This window comes from Oncorhynchus mykiss, chromosome 23 (genome assembly GCF_057628025.1).
Source record: "Oncorhynchus mykiss isolate SJ-2025 chromosome 23, ASM5762802v1, whole genome shotgun sequence".
Classification (NCBI taxonomy): Eukaryota; Metazoa; Chordata; class Actinopteri; order Salmoniformes; family Salmonidae; genus Oncorhynchus; species Oncorhynchus mykiss.
In genome coordinates, this window is record NC_143044.1 from 27,851,234 (window position 1) to 27,868,331 (window position 17,098).

General features: G+C 47.2%; 1 protein-coding gene across 8 annotated transcripts in view; it reads right to left on the reverse strand.

Moving 5' to 3' along the window:
• The window catches only part of LOC110502676 (slit homolog 1 protein), a 158,198-nt gene that overhangs the window by 138,820 nt on the left and 2,280 nt on the right, over positions 1 to 17,098 (reverse strand). For all 8 annotated transcript variants that reach the window (XM_036960393.2, XM_090217220.1, XM_090217219.1 and 5 more), the window contains exon 2: positions 1,537 to 1,608. In XM_036960393.2, coding sequence (XP_036816288.1) covers positions 1,537 to 1,608 — 72 coding nt within the window. The remainder of the gene's footprint in view (positions 1 to 1,536; positions 1,609 to 17,098) is intronic.

The window sequence follows — 17,098 nt, forward strand, 5'->3', positions numbered from 1 at the left end:
TGAGTCAGAGAGGGCAGAAATACGAGGGTTTCACCGCCACATGACCGCAACAGACAGACGCGTGTGTGTGTGTGTGTGTGTGTGTGTGTGTGTGTGTGTGTGTGTGTGTGTGTGTGTGTGTGTGTGCGTGCGTGCGTGCGTGCGTGCGTGCGTGCGTGCGTGCGTGCCTGCTTGCGGGTTGGTATATCTATCGTTGTGGGGACCTATAATCCACAAATGTACCAACAAGAATAGTAAAACAAGGAAAATTCTCCCACGTGGGGACATTTCCCACGTCCCCATGAGGACAAAGGCTATTTTATGCTTAAAGGTTAGGTTTAAGGTTAGGGTTAGAATTAGGGTTAGGGTTAGAATTAGGGTAAGGGGTTAGCGGTTAGATTTAGGGTTAGGAGTTAGTGTTTGGGTTTGGGTTAGGGATACGGGTTGAGGTTAGGGTTATGGTAAGAGTAGGAGTTCGGGCTGGGTTTAGAGTTAGGGGTTAGGGAAAATAGGATTTTGAATATAAATTAATTTTAGGTCCCCACAAGAATAGAAGAACATAACGTGTGTGTGTGTGTATTCTATGGGAATCAGAAAGTTTATAGTCACCCAGGGAAAAGCTGTAGTCTGACTTTTAGTGCCCCTGTAAGGAACTGTTTCCTTCTACCTCACTGGTGACAAGCTGGCGACATGGAGGCATTTAACCTCTATACGGGAATGGCGGGGAGAGGAAGGAGGGAGGGAGGGAGGGAGGGAGGGAGGGAGGGAGGGAGGGAGGGAGGGAGGGAGGGAGGGAGGGAGGGAGGGAGGGAAAGGGAAAAGGAAAGAGGGCTTTGGTTAGTAGACAGGGGGAAAGAGGCAGGTTGTGAGGAACAGAGTGAGCGAGTGGAGAAGGGTGAAGAAAGGGGAGGATAAGAGGGAGAGGGATATGGAAGGGGTAATGACGTGGCTCTAAAATAGTAGAGGCCGTAGGGGTTTCAGCATCTCAAGTTCTACAGTCAGTCTCCAGTTACATTTTAAGCATATTTCAGTCTAAAGCACTTCCCCTTACAGTGGAGCTGTTTTTAACAGCTACACACACACACACACACACACTTTTAACACCTACACCAGGAATCACAAGTACTGTTTAACTACTGAGTGATTCAGCGGCTGCACTTGTACATGTTAACAGGGTTTAGGACCTATTATATCCCTGAGTTAGAAGGCTAAAGACAGTATGGGAGTGGACGGTAATGTGTGTGTGTGCATATGCGTATTTGGTCATTGATGGTATAAGGGCCACTCTGAGACAGTAGAGAGAGTGTATAAGTGAGTTTATAAGAGGTCTAATGGACTCTACAGTTAGTTAGTGTGAGACATTCATTATCTCTAAAACCACTACAATGTCATCCTCACCACTAACAGTGACATAAATAATCAAGTGTCTACAGAAATAGAATAGATGGACATTGTCATGACACTTCAGAATTATTAACAGTATTGCATTTATATAATATGCATGGGAAATTCTGTGTGCATGCACACTAAGTAATGAACATAGTGTAGATTACTTACAGCACACGGAGGTACTTGAGTCCAGAAAAGTCACTCTTGGTGATGCGTGTGAGGTTATTCCCATTCAGCTCCCTGCAAAGACACACACGCATATATTAATTATGTATCCGGTCTCTCCCTCTGGGCCTGTTCAGCCCGTTGACTCACTAACACAGTAATCAGTGGCACAGAAACAACTCTAGCTATTGATACCTGAGTCACGAGCCAACACACACACACACACACACACACACACACACACACACACACACACACACATACAGTGGGGCAAAAAAGTATTTAGTCAGCCACCAATTGTGCAAGTTCTCCCACTTAAAAAGATGAGAGAGAATGAGAAGAAAAAAAATCCACAAAATCACATTGTAGGATTTTTAATGAATTTATTTGCAAATGATGGTGGAAAATAAGTATTTGGTCAATAACAAAAGTTTATCTCAATACTTTGTTATATACCCTTTGTTGGCAATGACAGAGGTCAAACGTTTTCTGTAAGTCTTCACAAGGTTTTCACACACTGTTGCTGGTATTTTGGCCCATTCCTCCATGCAGATCTCCTCTAGAGCAGTGATGTTTTGGGGCTGTTGCTGTGCAACACGGACTTTCAACTCCCTCCAAAGATTTTCTATGGGGTTGAGATCTGGAGACTGGCTAGGCCACTCCAGGACCTTGAAATGCTTCTTACAAAGCCACTCCTTCGTTGCCCGGGCGGTGTGTTTGGGATCATTGTCATGCTGAAAGACCCAGCCACGTTTCATCTTCAATGCCCTTGCTGATGGAAGGAGGTTTTCACTCAAAATCTCACGATACATGGCCCCATTCATTCTTTCCTTTACACGGATCAGTCGTCCTGGTCCCTTTGCAGAAAAACAGCCCCAAAGCATGATGTTTCCACCCCATGCTTCACAGTAGGTATGGTGTTCTTTGGATACAACTCAGCATTCTTTGTCCTCCAATATTTTGGTTTCATCTGACCATATGACATTCTCCCAATCTTCTTCTGGATCATCCAAATGCTCTCTAGCAAACTTCAGACGGGCGTGGACATGTACTGGCTTAAGCAGGGGGACACGTCTGGCACTGCAGGATTTGAGTCCCTGGTGGCGTAGTGTGTTACTGATGGTAGGCTTTGTTACTTTAGTCCCAGCTCTCTGCAGGTCATTCACTAGGTCACCCCGTGTTGTTCTGGGATTTTTTGCATTTTGACCCCACAGGGTGAGATCTTGCGTGGAGCCCCAGATCGAGGGAGATTATCAGTGGTCTTGTATGTCTTCCATTTCCTAATAATTGCTACGACAGTTGATTTCTTCAGACCAAGCTGCTTACTTATTGCAGATTCAGTCTTCCCAGCCTGGTGCAGGTCTACAATTTTGTTTCTGGTGTCCTTTGACAGCTCGTTGGTCTTGGCCATAGTGGAGTTTGGAGTGTGACTGTTTGAGGTTGTGGACAGGTGTCTTTTATACTGATAACAAGTTCAAACAGGTGCCATTAATACAGGTAACGAGTGGAGGACAGAGGAGCCTCTTAAAGAAGAAGTTACAGGTCTGTGAGAGCCAGAAATCTTGCTTGTTTGGAGGTGACCAAATACTTATTTTCCACCATAATTTGCAAATAAATTCATTAAAAATCCTACAATGTGATTTTCTGGATTTTTTTTCTCATTTTGTCTGTCATAGTTGAAGTGTACCTATGATGAAAATTACTGGCCTCTCTCATCTTTTAAGTGGGAGAACTTACACAATTGGTGGCTGACTAAATACTTTTTAGCCCCACTGTATATACAGTGCCTTGCGAAAGTATTCGGCCCCCTTGAACTTTGCGACCTTTTGCCTCATTTCAGGCTTCAAACATAAAGATATAAAACTGTATTTTTTTGTGAAGAATCAACAACAACACAATCATGAAGTGGAACAACATTTATTGGATATTTCAAACTTTTTTAACAAATCAAAAACTGAAAAATTGGGCGTGCAAAATTATTCAGCCCCCTTAAGTTAATACTTTGTAGCGCCACCTTTTGCTGCGATTACAGCTGTAAGTCGCTTGGGGTATGTCTCTATCAGTTTTGCACATCGAGAGACTGAAATGTTTTTCCCATTCCTCCTTGCAAAACAGCTCGAGGCCAGTGAGGTTGGATGGAGAGCATTTGTGAACAGCAGTTTTCAGTTCTTTCCACAGATTCTCAATTGGATTCAGGTCTGGACTTTGACTTGGCCATTCTAACACCTGGATATGTTTATTTTTGAACCATTCCATTGTAGATTTTGCTTTATGTTTTGGATCATTGTCTTGTTGGAAGACAAATCTCCGTCCCAGTCTCAGGTCTTTTGCAGACTCCATCAGGTTTTCTTCCAGAATGGTCCTGTATTTGGCTCCATCCATCTTCCCATCAATTTTAACCATCTTCCCTGTCCCTGCTGAAGAAAAGCAGGCCCAAACCATGATGCTGCCACCACCATGTTTGACAGTGGGGATGGTGTGTTCAGCTGTGTTGCTTTTACGCCAAACATAACGTTTTGCATTGTTGCCAAAAAGTTCAATTTTGGTTTCATCTGACCAGAGCACCTTCTTCCACATGTTTGGTGTGTCTCCCAGGTGGCTTGTGGCAAACTTTAAACGACACTTTTTATGGATATCTTTAAGAAATGGCTTTCTTCTTGCCACTCTTCCATAAAGGCCAGATTTGTGCAATATACAACTGATTGTTGTCCTATGGACAGAGTCTCCCACCTCAGCTGTAGATCTCTGCAGTTCATCCAGAGTGATCATGGGCCTCTTGGCTGCATCTCTGATCAGTCTTCTCCTTGTATGAGCTGAAAGTTTAGAGGGACGGCCAGGTCTTGGTAGATTTGCAGTGGTCTGATACTCCTTCCATTTCAATATTATCGCTTGCACAGTGCTCTTTGGGATGTTTAAAGCTTGGGAAATCTTTTTGTATCCAAATCCGGCTTTAAACTTCTTCACAACAGTATCTCGGACCTGCCTGGTGTGTTCCTTGTTCTTCATGATGCTCTCTGCGCGTTTAATGGACCTCTGAGACTATCACAGTGCAGGTGCATTTATACGGAGACTTGATTACACACAGGTGGATTGTATTTATCATCATTAGTCATTTAGGTCAACATTGGATCATTCAGAGATCCTCACTGAACTTCTGGAGACAGTTTGCTGCACTGAAAGTAAAGGGGCTGAATAATTTTGCACGCCCAATTTTTCAGTTTTTGATTTGTTAAAAAAGTTTGAAATATCCAATAAATGTCGTTCCACTTCATGATTGTGTCCCTCTTGTGGTTGATTCTTCACAAAAAAATACAGTTTTATATCTTTATGTTTGAAGCCTGAAATGTGGCAAAAGGTCGCAAAGTTCAAGGGGGCCGAATACTTTCGCAAGGCACTGTATAAGCATGGACACAAACACAATCATACATTTTTCTTTTATTTAACCTCTTTTTCACAGGGAGTCCCATTCAGGCCTTTCTCAAGGGAGCCCTGCATATACATCATTTACACATTTACATCATTTTCACATACCACATAATAAAAACAATCACATTCCTCAGCAAATATTGTAGGTCCTTAAAGATGCCCTCTGCTATCTTAAGCACAACAGATTTGTAACATATTGCACAAATTGGATTCGTAGTCTATCATATAAATTGCAAAATTCGTAACATATCACACAAAATGGATGACATAGTACACATTTGTATGACATAGTACACATTTGTATGACGTAGTACACAAAAAAACAGGACGACTTTTGGTTCGTGAGTGCAACTTTAAAACTACTGGCTGACATTATACAAAGTTTGAGGCTGCATCTTTAATCAACAACTTGAACTGCCCTCCGAGAGACAGCTTCACATCAAGTTGTAGGGATTTCTCTAGATAATTCCATACATGGGATGCAAAGAAACTTAAAGCAGCTATATATTTCATCTTCCTTTACAAATGGCACACTTTGCCCCAGGCAGTGCCAACACAGATGCAAATGTGCGTTAAGAATACCAGGCTTTGAAGACTGACACGGGTGTTTCTATAATCTTGTTCACACACTGCTCTTGCATTTACAATGTACATTGTACATGTTTCCATTTGTAGCTTGAGGGGAAGAGGGAGAGAGAGAGAGAGAGAGAGAGAGAGAGAGAGGAGAAAGAGGGATGCCCTTTATGGAGCATATTGGAGTGGTGTAGAGACAGGAGTGTAACAGCTTCCCCTTGATGCTTGGACAGCAGAGTCCCTGCCCATCTTTCTAAAACATCTGAAACCTTACCTCTTCAAAGATTATCTTAAATAAGACATCTCAGTCTTATTCCCCCGAGCACTGATTTTGATGATTACTTTGCTGAGGAGAAATGTACTTACTGCAACTGTGGAATGTGGTTGTCTCACCTACAGTAGCTATCTTAAGATGAATTCACTAACTGTAAGTTGCTCAGCTAAATTAAAAAAATGTCAACGTAAAATGTAAGAGAGCGCCAATAATTATAATTCTATCAGAGCACCTCACTCAAATATCACTAGCTCATTTCAAATGGAATCCACGTCTCTCTTTCTCTACTCTCTCCACCTCCCTATCTCTGGGTCCACCATCAGAGACCGAGAGGATTAGCAGTAGCCACTAGCTGGTCCAGGGGATTTGGGACAGGACATGGGGCCAGCCGGGCGAGAAAGCTAAGTGCTGTGGATATGATGAAACCAGCCTTCCTGCTGTGGGCTGGCCATCACTCGGGAAAGGAAAGGAGGGATGGAGAGATGGAGGTAGGGAGATAGAGAGAGGTGAAGAGGGGGATAGGAGGAGTTAGGGACAGAGTTAAAGATGGAGGGAGGTGGAGAGGAGGGGGAGGGATAGAAAGGTATGAAGTGGCTGGTACCAGATAGGGCTGGAGATATAGAGTTGAGCAGTCTATCTTCCATGTTGACAATAAATGCTCCATGACAACACGATTCTAATATGTATTTTAGAATGGGACTGTCTTAGAACTCTTAGTAGCAACCTTTCGCAACCCATTAAGACGCTAAATGTCAAACCCAGTTTGCTACGTGCAAGCGTGTATTTGTGTGTGTTTGGCAGCACGAGAGAACGGGTGGAGAGAAACAGATCGTCTCAGCAGTAGATGGCATCCTCCCACTTAGAAGAGCTGCAGAGTACACGCACAGACTCAAGCACAGGCACACACCGTTTTCGTCAGTCAGTAGGGCTAGTATATGTCTTCTTACTCAGGATTAAAACGGAACAGTGCATGGTCCACCCCTCCTCCACTCCTAAAACCAAAAAGCCTCACTTCACTGCTATGCCGAAAGCAGTGCAGTCTCCCTCTCTCCCTCTCGTCTAATGACCACTCAAGGGACTATAGCACAGTGCAGCGGGGCGGGAGAGAGAGTGGTCATTACAGACAGATGGTGTGTGTGTGTGTGTGTGTGTGTGTGTGTGTGTGTGTGTGTGTGTGTGTGTGTGTGTATGTGTGTATGTGTGTGTGTGTGTGTGTGTGTGTGTGTGTGTGTGTGTGTGTGTGTGTGTGTGTGTGTGTGTGTGTGTGTGTGTACACAGGTGCATCGACCAACCGGCCACGGGAAATAAATAATAGAGTGAGTTTCATTAGCCCGGAGTCTGATACACACACATGTGCTGTTCATTACAGGTATACACACACACTCTTGGGTTCCCAACGTCTCATCTACAGGGTGGCCTTCACTGATGTCCCACAAGGAATTGTGGGACGAAGCAAAAGAAGAGAGGAGAAAGAGAGAGGTTGGGGAAGCGGGCTAGTCATATAAACAAGCAGAACCTCTCCATTCTTCTCTCCTTCTGTTGTCAATTACTATAGGTTTGTATATGTCCCCTGGTCACACACACAATGCAGTACATGAGAGACGATTGGCTCATAATTGTTAGAGGCCTGAACTGCTTCTCTGGAGCACAAGCACTTTGGGAAAGATGGATGAGCTGGGTCAGCACAGACCTCCAGCAGTGGTAAGGTTAGATCTCCAAGGGCCTGACCCTACCTGAGGAAGCTTCATAACCCAGAGGAGAGCCTTCTCTCTGGGGTAACAACCCAAACCCAGGTCCCTGTCTGAGAGGGGCCTGGGTAGCTCAGGTCAACAGAGACCAGCTGTCTTTCACATCAGACGTGGGGAGACTCCTCAGCAAGGGGCTGGTGATGCTTGGAGACATACAAACACACCTCTAACCCTCTTTCCAGAAGCATGGGGACATACACACGTCTTTCCCTCATCTCGCAGAGGCGTGGAGAGGGAAATTGACAGTGAAATTCTGAACGCTACATGCTTGGATGGAAGTCGAAGTTGAGTTGAACCCTCAGTTGGGCTGAGCTAAAGAGAAAGGGTCATATGGAGTACATATGGACTCTGAACACAGCTACAGTTCACTACAGTCACCGCACCACTGAGAATGGGAGTGAGGGTTGCATTTAGTTCCATTCAAGCTTGGCTCCTAGTGCCAACATACTTCCTGGAGAATCTTGTAGATTTATGACATCACTGACTAATCCTTCTTCATCTCATCCTTGCCCAGTGGCCACCTGTAAAGACTTCCTGGTTCAGTATACCTTTGGGGGAGCCCATTACATACACGCCACCGGTCTCACACACACAGCAACAGTCTACGAATCTATAACTCAGAGGCAGCAGAGGAGAAGAAACAACGCTGAAAAAGTCATTATGTTTATTCCTGCCATCTGTTGAGTTCCCTGGGCTAGGCTGAGTTGAGCAGAGAGAGAAGGAAGGCAGGCTGCATTGGGAAAGACCAGGTTTGAATTTAGCAATATTATTATTATGTGAAATGGAATCCAGAGCGGGAGGGAGAAAAAGCAAACACTTACGATGCTCACACAAAATGCATGCACACGCACACGTGTTCATATGTACATATACGGTGCATATAACATTTTAATAGCTAAGCACATGTGCACATAAATACACATATTCTGCTAACACACGCATGGTGCATATAAATACACACACACACACACTCCTGTTTGGTGGAGAGCCAGAGAAGCAGTGTTTGTAGCTATAGAGTCATTTGTTGTGGACAGCTTTGGGCTGGCAGGGCAGAGGACACATACTGATGGAGGGAGAGCTCAGAGCTCCTCACTGTGGGAACAAGCTGGTCATTTCAGCAACAAGACCCTCTGTTTTGTTCAGTGAACACTGATCCTCATTACAAACAAATTAACCACTAACTGAGCAGAGACCCCCAACCTTCAGTTGCCTGCCTGCCTGCCTGCCTGCCTGCCTGCCTGCCTGCCTGCCTGCCTGCCTGCCTGCCTGCCTGCCTGCCTGCCTGCCTGCCTGCCTGCCTGCCTGCCTGCCTGCCTGCCTGCCTGCCTGCCTGCCTGCCTGCCTGCCTGCCTGCCTGCCTGCCTGCCTGCCTGCCTGCCTGCCTGCCTGCCTGCCTGCCTGCCTGCCTGCCTGCCTGCCTGCCTGCCTGCCTGCCTGCCTGCCTGCCTGCCTGCCTGCCTGCCTGCCTGCCTGCCTGCCTGCCTGCCTGCCTGCCTGCCTGCCTGCCTGCCTGCCTGCCTGCCTGCCTGCCTGCCTGCCTGCCTGCCTGCCTGCCTGCCTGCCTGCCTGCCTGCCTGCCTGCCTGCCTGCCTGCCTGCCTGCCTGCCTGCCTGCCTGCCTGCCTGCCTGCCTGCCTGCCTGCCTGCCTGCCTGCCTGCCTGCCTGCCTGCCTGCCTGCCTGCCTGCCTGCCTGCCTGCCTGCCTGCCTGCCTGCCTGCCTGCCTGCCTGCCTGCCTGCCTGCCTGCCTGCCTGCCTGCCTGCCTGCCTGCCTGCCTGCCTGCCTGCCTGCCTGCCTGCCTGCCTGCCTGCCTGCCTGCCTGCCTGCCTGCCTGCCTGCCTGCCTGCCTGCCTGCCTGCCTGCCTGCCTGCCTGCCTGCCTGCCTGCCTGCCTGCCTGCCTGCCTGCCTGCCTGCCTGCCTGCCTGCCTGCCTGCCTGCCTGCCTGCCTGCCTGCCTGCCTGCCTGCCTGCCTGCCTGCCTGCCTGCCTGCCTGCCTGCCTGCCTGCCTGCCTGCCTGCCTGCCTGCCTGCCTGCCTGCCTGCCTGCCTGCCTGCCTGCCTGCCTGCCTGCCTGCCTGCCTGCCTGCCTGCCTGCCTGCCTGCCTGCCTGCCTGCCTGCCTGCCTGCCTGCCTGCCTGCCTGCCTGCCTGCTCACAAAGAACTACAGTTCCATGGGTTTATTATACTTTTAACTCTGTTGATAAAATGTCCCTGTAAAATTCCACCAGAACTTTCTAGGTACAGCATGACAGGCAGGTAGCTAGATGTCTAGTTGAGTGTGTGGCACACTGCCAGCATGACCAGATTCCACAGCATATGGAGGTGGCAGCCAGGAGAGTCACAGGCCAGGAGAGAGGGAACAGGAGAAAAGAAGAGGGACGAAGAGGACAGCGAGACATAGGGATACAGAGAGAGAGAGAAAGCTGTCCGATAGAGAGATCAGCAATATGCAGACAGAGAGAGATTTCTCAAGGGAGTGGACAGGTCATCTTGGGATTGTTATTCACTACAATCTGTGGTGTGGCCTGCAGAGCTGAGAGACACTGACCTACATAGCACAATCCTAAAGAACATGCCTGTACCAACACTACCCAGGAGAGAGAGAGAGAGGGGAGGGGGGGGAGAGAGAGAGAGAGAGAAACCAGACCACAGACCAGAATAACAGAAACGAGGCTGGAATGCTTCAATCTACAGGCAGAGGTCATGTTTCTCTCTCTCTCCCCGTTTCCCTTAAATGCTGCTTTCATTCTCTCTCTCTCTCACTCTCTCGCTCTCTCTCTCAGCGAGGGACGAGGTGAGGGTCTTTGTGTGTGTGTGTGTGTGTGTGTGTGTGTGTGTGTGTGTGTGTGTGTGTGTGTGAGGTTAAGGTCTGAGTGTTTTCACCTAAGGAGAAGTAAATATTCCCCATCACTGACACAAACACTCCCACAGACCATGCATACGGTGTGAAACACACACACACACACACTGAATCCTGAATGTAATTTGCAAACCTCCCATTGACATCAATATCTAGTTTAAGCAGCCAAGCCCGTATCAAGTTGACTACATCAGCAACAGATATCAGCTTAGCCCAAACATCTGTCCTGAGAACCATCCTCCTTTGGACTTCACATACACAAACACTCACAAACCTTCTTACCACAACAACCTCGAGAACAGAATCCCACCACAATAAAGATAAAGGGAGATAGAGAGAGAGGGAGATATAGAGAGAGGGGTTGAAGGAAAGGAGGAGATGAGCCGAGAAAATGGTCAAATAGACAGTTAGTAATAAAACACAGATAGCATCTGCTATTGACTGTCTGTGTTAGAGACTAGCAGACTGGGAAAACATCACACACACTCAAACACACACACATTTTGCGGTTATGACTAGAACCACGTTCACAGTTTGGGGGTCTTTCATGGTTTACTGCTGCATGACAGGACACACACACTCACAAAGTCACACACACATATGGTGACAGGAGCTAAGGTTTTACTCATGGTTCATATGGCTGAGTTATTTGGAGCAGGGTACTATCGACACCAGAGTTGTGACTTTGATTTCCACATGCTGAAAATGTGGCACTGTGTTAGTCCCTCTGTTTGGATAAAACACAATCTACATATTTACTTGATCTATGAAGATCTTTTGAGCACACAGCTCTGGTCCTGTATGACAGATGTCGACCAATGTGTTTGGCTTTGATGGGCACTGACTGATCTGTGTGTGTGTGTGTGTGTGTGTGTGTGTGTACATGCGTTTGAATGCGCACAAAGGATTTTCTCCTGCAGAGAAGACGCTGCACACATGCTGAATACTCTCTGTAGAGATGGGATCATTTACTGAACCATTGCACTGATGAACAATCTTTCAAACCTGACATATCTGCACTTCAAGTCAAGAAGAGAAAAGAAGAGGTTTCTCAATGTTTCAGCATAGGAATTAAACAGGGGAACAAAACAACTCACACTGCACTACATTTTGTTCCAGCCCTGTAATATCAGCACAAACATTATCTGAACGGCCCTCATACCAACATTAAGCATTCCTCTCTAGAAAGATTAGGACAGAAATGGTGTCGTAAAAAATACAAACCTGATTGAACAGTCTGCTGCAGGAGAAGACCTGCTTTTGTCCTCCTAAACCTCATTTATTCATTCATTAGCTTTTTTTGGCCATGGGGCTGGGAGGGTGGATGTCTCTCTCTCTCTCTCTTTCTTGTCAGGAGGTGGTAATCCCTTCATCGCTGATTAACACCTCTGTCCCTGCCAACCACTCCCAACCCTCATCTATGCTTCACCCCCCCTCTCTCTCTCACTCTCTCCTCTCTGTTATCACTCTCTCTCTTATTCATCCACAATACCATCCCTGTCTCCCTCCCTCCCCTTCTCCCCGGGAACCCTCTCTCTATCCCCTCCCTCTCTCTCTCCCTCCCTCCCCTTCTCCCCGGGAACCCTCTCTCTATCCCCTCCCTCTCTCTCTCCCTCCCTCCCCTTCTCCCCGGGAACCCTCTCTCTATCCCCTCCCTCTCTCTCTCCCTCCCTCCCCTTCTCCCCGGAACCCTCTCTCTATCCCCTCCCTCTCTCTCCCCCTCCCTCCCCATCTCCCCGGAACCCTCTCTCTATCCCCTCCCTCTCTCTCTCCCTCCCTCCCCATCTCCCCAGAACCCTCTCTCTATCCCCTCCCTCTCTCTATCCCTCCCTCCCCATCTCCCCGGAACCCTCTCGCAATCCCCTCCCTCTCTCTCTCCCTCCCTCCCTCCCCATCTCCCTGGAACCCTCTCTCTATCCCCTCCCTCTCTACCTCCCTCCCTCCCCATCTCCCCGGAACCCTCTCTCTATCCCCTCCCTCTCTCTCTCCCTCCCTCCCCATCTCCCCAGGGACCCTCTCTCTATCCCCTCCCTCTCTCCCTCCCTCCCTCCCCATCTCCCCGGAACCCTCTCTCTCTCCCTCCCTCCCCATCTCCCCGGAACCCTCTCTCTATCCCCTCCCTCTCTCTCTCCCTCCCTCCCCATCTCCCCGGGAACCCTCTCTCTATCCCCTCCCTCTCTCTCTCCCTCCCTCCCCATCTCCCCGGAACCCTCTCTCTATCCCCTCCCTCTCTCTCTCTCTCTCCCTCCCTCCCCATCTTCCCGGAACCCTCTCTCTATCCCCTCCCTCTCTCTCTCTCTCCCTCCCTGCCCATCTCCCCAGAACCCTCTCTCTATCCCCGCCCTCTCTCTCTCTCTCCCTCCCTCCCCATCTCCCCAGAACCCGCTCTCTATCCCTTCCCTCTCTCTCTCCCTCCCTCCTTCCCTCCCCATCTCCCCGGAACCCTCTCTCTATCCCCTCCCTCTCTCTCTCCCTCCCTCCCCATCTCCCCGGAACCCTCTCTCTATCCCCACCCTCTCTCTTTCTCTCCCTCCCTCCCCATCTCCCCGGAACCCTCTCTCTATCCCCGCCCTCTCTCTTTCTCTCCCTCCCTCCCCATCTCCCCAGAACCCTCTCTCTATCCCCGCCCTCCCTCTCTCTCTCCCTCCCTCCCCATCTCCCCGGAACCCTCTCTCTATCCCCGCCCTCTCTCTCCCTCCCTCCCCATCTCCCAGGAACCCTCTCTCCATCCCCTCCCTCTTTCTCTCTCTCTTGTCAAGAGTAAATTATGGATCAGATGAGCAGAGAACTGTCACTTATACCGGCTGTGGGGTGGTGCCAAAAACACTGCAGGCATCCCCAGGCACACACACACTGGCACAGCCCTGGAAAAAACCTGGCCATCAAAGCCTCCAAGCTCCCCCACATGAATCTATCTATTCCATTCTTTATTATCTCACACAAGTACATACTCATATACACACATACAGTACCAGTCAGAAGTTTGGACACACCTACTCATTCAAGGGTTTATTTCTATTTTTTCTTCTTTTTTTTAAACAAATTTCTATATTGCAGAATAATAGTGTAGACATCAAAACTATGAAATAACACATGGAATGACATAGTAACCAAAAAAGTGTTAAACAAATCAAAATATATTTTATATATGAGATTCTTCAAAGTAGCCACCCTTTGCCTTGATGACAGCTTTGTACACACTTGGCATTCTCTCAACCAGCTTCATGAGGTATGCACTTCAATTAACATGTGTGTCTAGTTAATAGTTCATTTATGGTATCATTTTTCTTTCCTTGTTAATGTGTTTGTGACAGTGTTGGGGTGGTATACAGAAGATAGCCCTATTTGGTAAAGATTATGGCAAAAACAGCTCAAATAAGCAAAGACAATCCATCATTACTTTAATTAAATCTTTATTTAACTAGGCATGTCTATTAAGAACAAATTCTTATTTTCAATGATGGCCTAGGAACACTGCCTGTTCAGGGGCAGAATGACCAGTCAGCTTGGGGATTTGAACTTGCAACCTTTTGGTTACTAGTCCAACACTTGAACCGCTAGGCTACGCTGTCACCCCGAATAAAGATCATGATGGTCGATCAATCCGGAAAATGTCAAGAACTTTGAATGTTTCTTGAAGTGCAGTCGCAAAAACCATCAAGCGCTATGATGAAACTGGCTCTCATGAGGACCGCCACAGGACAGGAAGACCTAGAAGCAGAAACCTCTGCTGTAGAAGATAAGTTCATTAGAGTTACCAGCCTCAGAAATTTCAGCACAAATAAATGCTTCACAGAGTTCAAGTAACAGACACATCTCAACATCAACTGTTCAGAGGAGACTGCATGAATCAGGGCTTCATGGTCGAATTGCTGCAAATAAACCACTACTAAAGGACACCAATAATAAGAAGAGACTTGCTTGGGCCAACAAACACGATTAATGGATATTAGACTGGTGGAAATCTGTCCTTTGGTCTGATGAGTCAAGATTTGAGATGTTTGGTTACAACCGCCATGTCTTTGTGAGACACAGAGTAGGTGAATGGATGATCTCTGCATGTGAAGTTCCCTCCGTGAAGCATGGAGGAGGAGGTGTAGTGGTGTGGGTGTGCTTTGCTGGTGACACTGTCTGTGATTTATTTAGAATTCTAGGCACACTTAACCAGCATGGCTACCACAGCATTCTGCAACAATACACCATCCCATCTGGTTTGCGCTTAGTGGGACTATAATTTGTTTTTCAACAGGACAATGACCCAACACACCTCCAGGCTGTGTAAGGGCTATTTGAACAAGAAGGTGAGTGATGGAGTTCTGCATCAGATGACCTGGCCTCCACAATTACCCGACCTCAACCCAATTGAGATGGTTAGGGATGAGTTGGACCGTAGAGTGAATCAAAAGCAGCCAACAAGTGCTCATCATATGTGGGAACTCCTTCAGTGTTGGAAAAGCATTCCAGGTGAAGCTGGTTGAGAGAATGGCAAGTGTGCAAAGCTGTCATCAAGGCAAAGGGTGGCTATATATCCATTTGTTTAACACTTTTTTTGATTACTACATTATTCCATATGTGTTATTTCATAGTTTTGATGTCTTCACTATTATTCTACAATGTAGAAAATTGTTTAAAAAAAACACACAAAAAACCTTTTGACTGGTACTGTACATGTACACACATACACCATCACATACAGACAGGCAGACAGGCTGTAGACAATGAATGCACATGGAGTCCATGCTTGTCTGGGGTGAGTCCAACACTCTACCGTATCCCAGAGCAGGGCATTCTCTGGCATAAAGATAATCTTCTACTAACACTACCCTTCAGACACACACATCAGCCAAAAACACACATAGTTTTTTCATTTATTTTTATTTAACTAGGCCCAACACGTGCTCCTGAGTGGCACAGCGGTCTAAGGCGCTGCATCTCAGTGCAAGAGGCGTCACTACAGTCCCTGGTTCGATTCCAGGCTGTATCACATCCGGCCGTGATTGAGAGTCCCATAGGATGGCGCATAATTGGCCCAGTGTCGTACGGATTTGGTCGGGGTAGGCTGTCATTGTAAATAAGAATTTGTTCTTAATGAACTGACTTGCCTAGTTAAACAAAAAAATAGACAAGTCATTTAAGAACAAATTTGAATTTACAATGACGGCCTACCAAAAGGCCTCCTACGGGGGCTGAGATTAAAAATAAAATATAGGACAAAGCACACATTGTAAATAAGAGAGACAACACTGCGATGAGTCTGACCCTGAGGTGGCTGGAGAGCTGTATTCTGCTGAAGAGAGGATGAACGAGGCCAGCCCAGTCATTCCAATCCCATTATCAGCTCATTGCCACTCCACACAGATAGTCCACAGTGTTATCAGAGCTGTCCAGCAGCCATAGCTGGATCCATTAGAGAGATAACACAGATAAGAGAAACAGATAAGAAGGGGTGGTAATAGAGAAATAGATGCAAGCTAGGGACGGCCATTTCTGAAACTTGTGGGATGTGTGCATATACTGTATATGTGTGTACCAAAATATGTCATATTTAAATACCTGTTGAATTGCATCAGGCCTATACAAACCAATCCATGGCATAGTTTAAGTATGAGTGATGCAGAGAGGTTTGTTTGTGAATTGGACTAAGAATGGACGGCAGGCTGAAGACATCCTAGCCAATGCAGGAGAAGGTGTGTGGTGTGATTTTAACACCTGGAGCTGAGCTGAGCTGAGATACAGTCTGTGGAGGTCAGAGGTCAGAGGTCAGGGCTGATCCAAACCCACAGTGACAAGTGTAAATGGGAAACTGCAGTCAGTGTCAAGACCTCCCCCAAATCACACACACACACACACACATACTCACGGTCCACTGACCAACACACATCGTTCACACACACACTTTCCCCTCAAATCGCCCCAGCATTCCAGGATTGGCCAATAAAGCTTGTCCAGACAGGCTGTGTCCCTCTAACCTCCTTCATTCCTTCCCCTCTCTCCACCTGAAGTCAATGTAAAGGCCTGTACTCTGCCCCAGTAGTTGTCTACCCCAATACCCCTCACCAATATTGCACTATTATCAGCCTTAGCGGTGTTTTCACACACACAGACCCAGCGGACCAGCGGGGGGGGGGGGGGGGGGGGGTTGACTTGTTCAATCATCTTGATGGATCACCCTATATACCAACCCTGGATTACAGAGAGTTTATATTGTTAACTAACCAATTCATGGAGACCAAGAACCTTCTACATGACATACACACACACACACACACACACACATACGTGCGCGCATTGACAGAAAACTTGAAACGCTTGACTACTTAAAAGTCTAACCGCCAAAGAGTGAAGGTCTGCCAGACACACAGACAGAAGCATTTAGAGAGGCACAGAAATCCATCCTATTTAGCAAGACGGTTTGAAGCATGAAATCACATTACAAATCCCGGGTATAACAGCTAGTATACATGACCTACACATATATAAACTAACTACAACACATAAAACACACTTCAGTTTAACTACGGTACACTCTCAGAGCATACGGCTGTTCATGTAAAAGGAAACCACAAAATCGTCATGTTTCCCCCTAGAAAATGTCCCAAGCGTGTGTCTGTGTGTGTGTGTGTGTGTGTGTGTGTGTGTGTGTGTGTGTGTGTGTGTTCTGTCTGTGAACATACAAGCAGCTCTG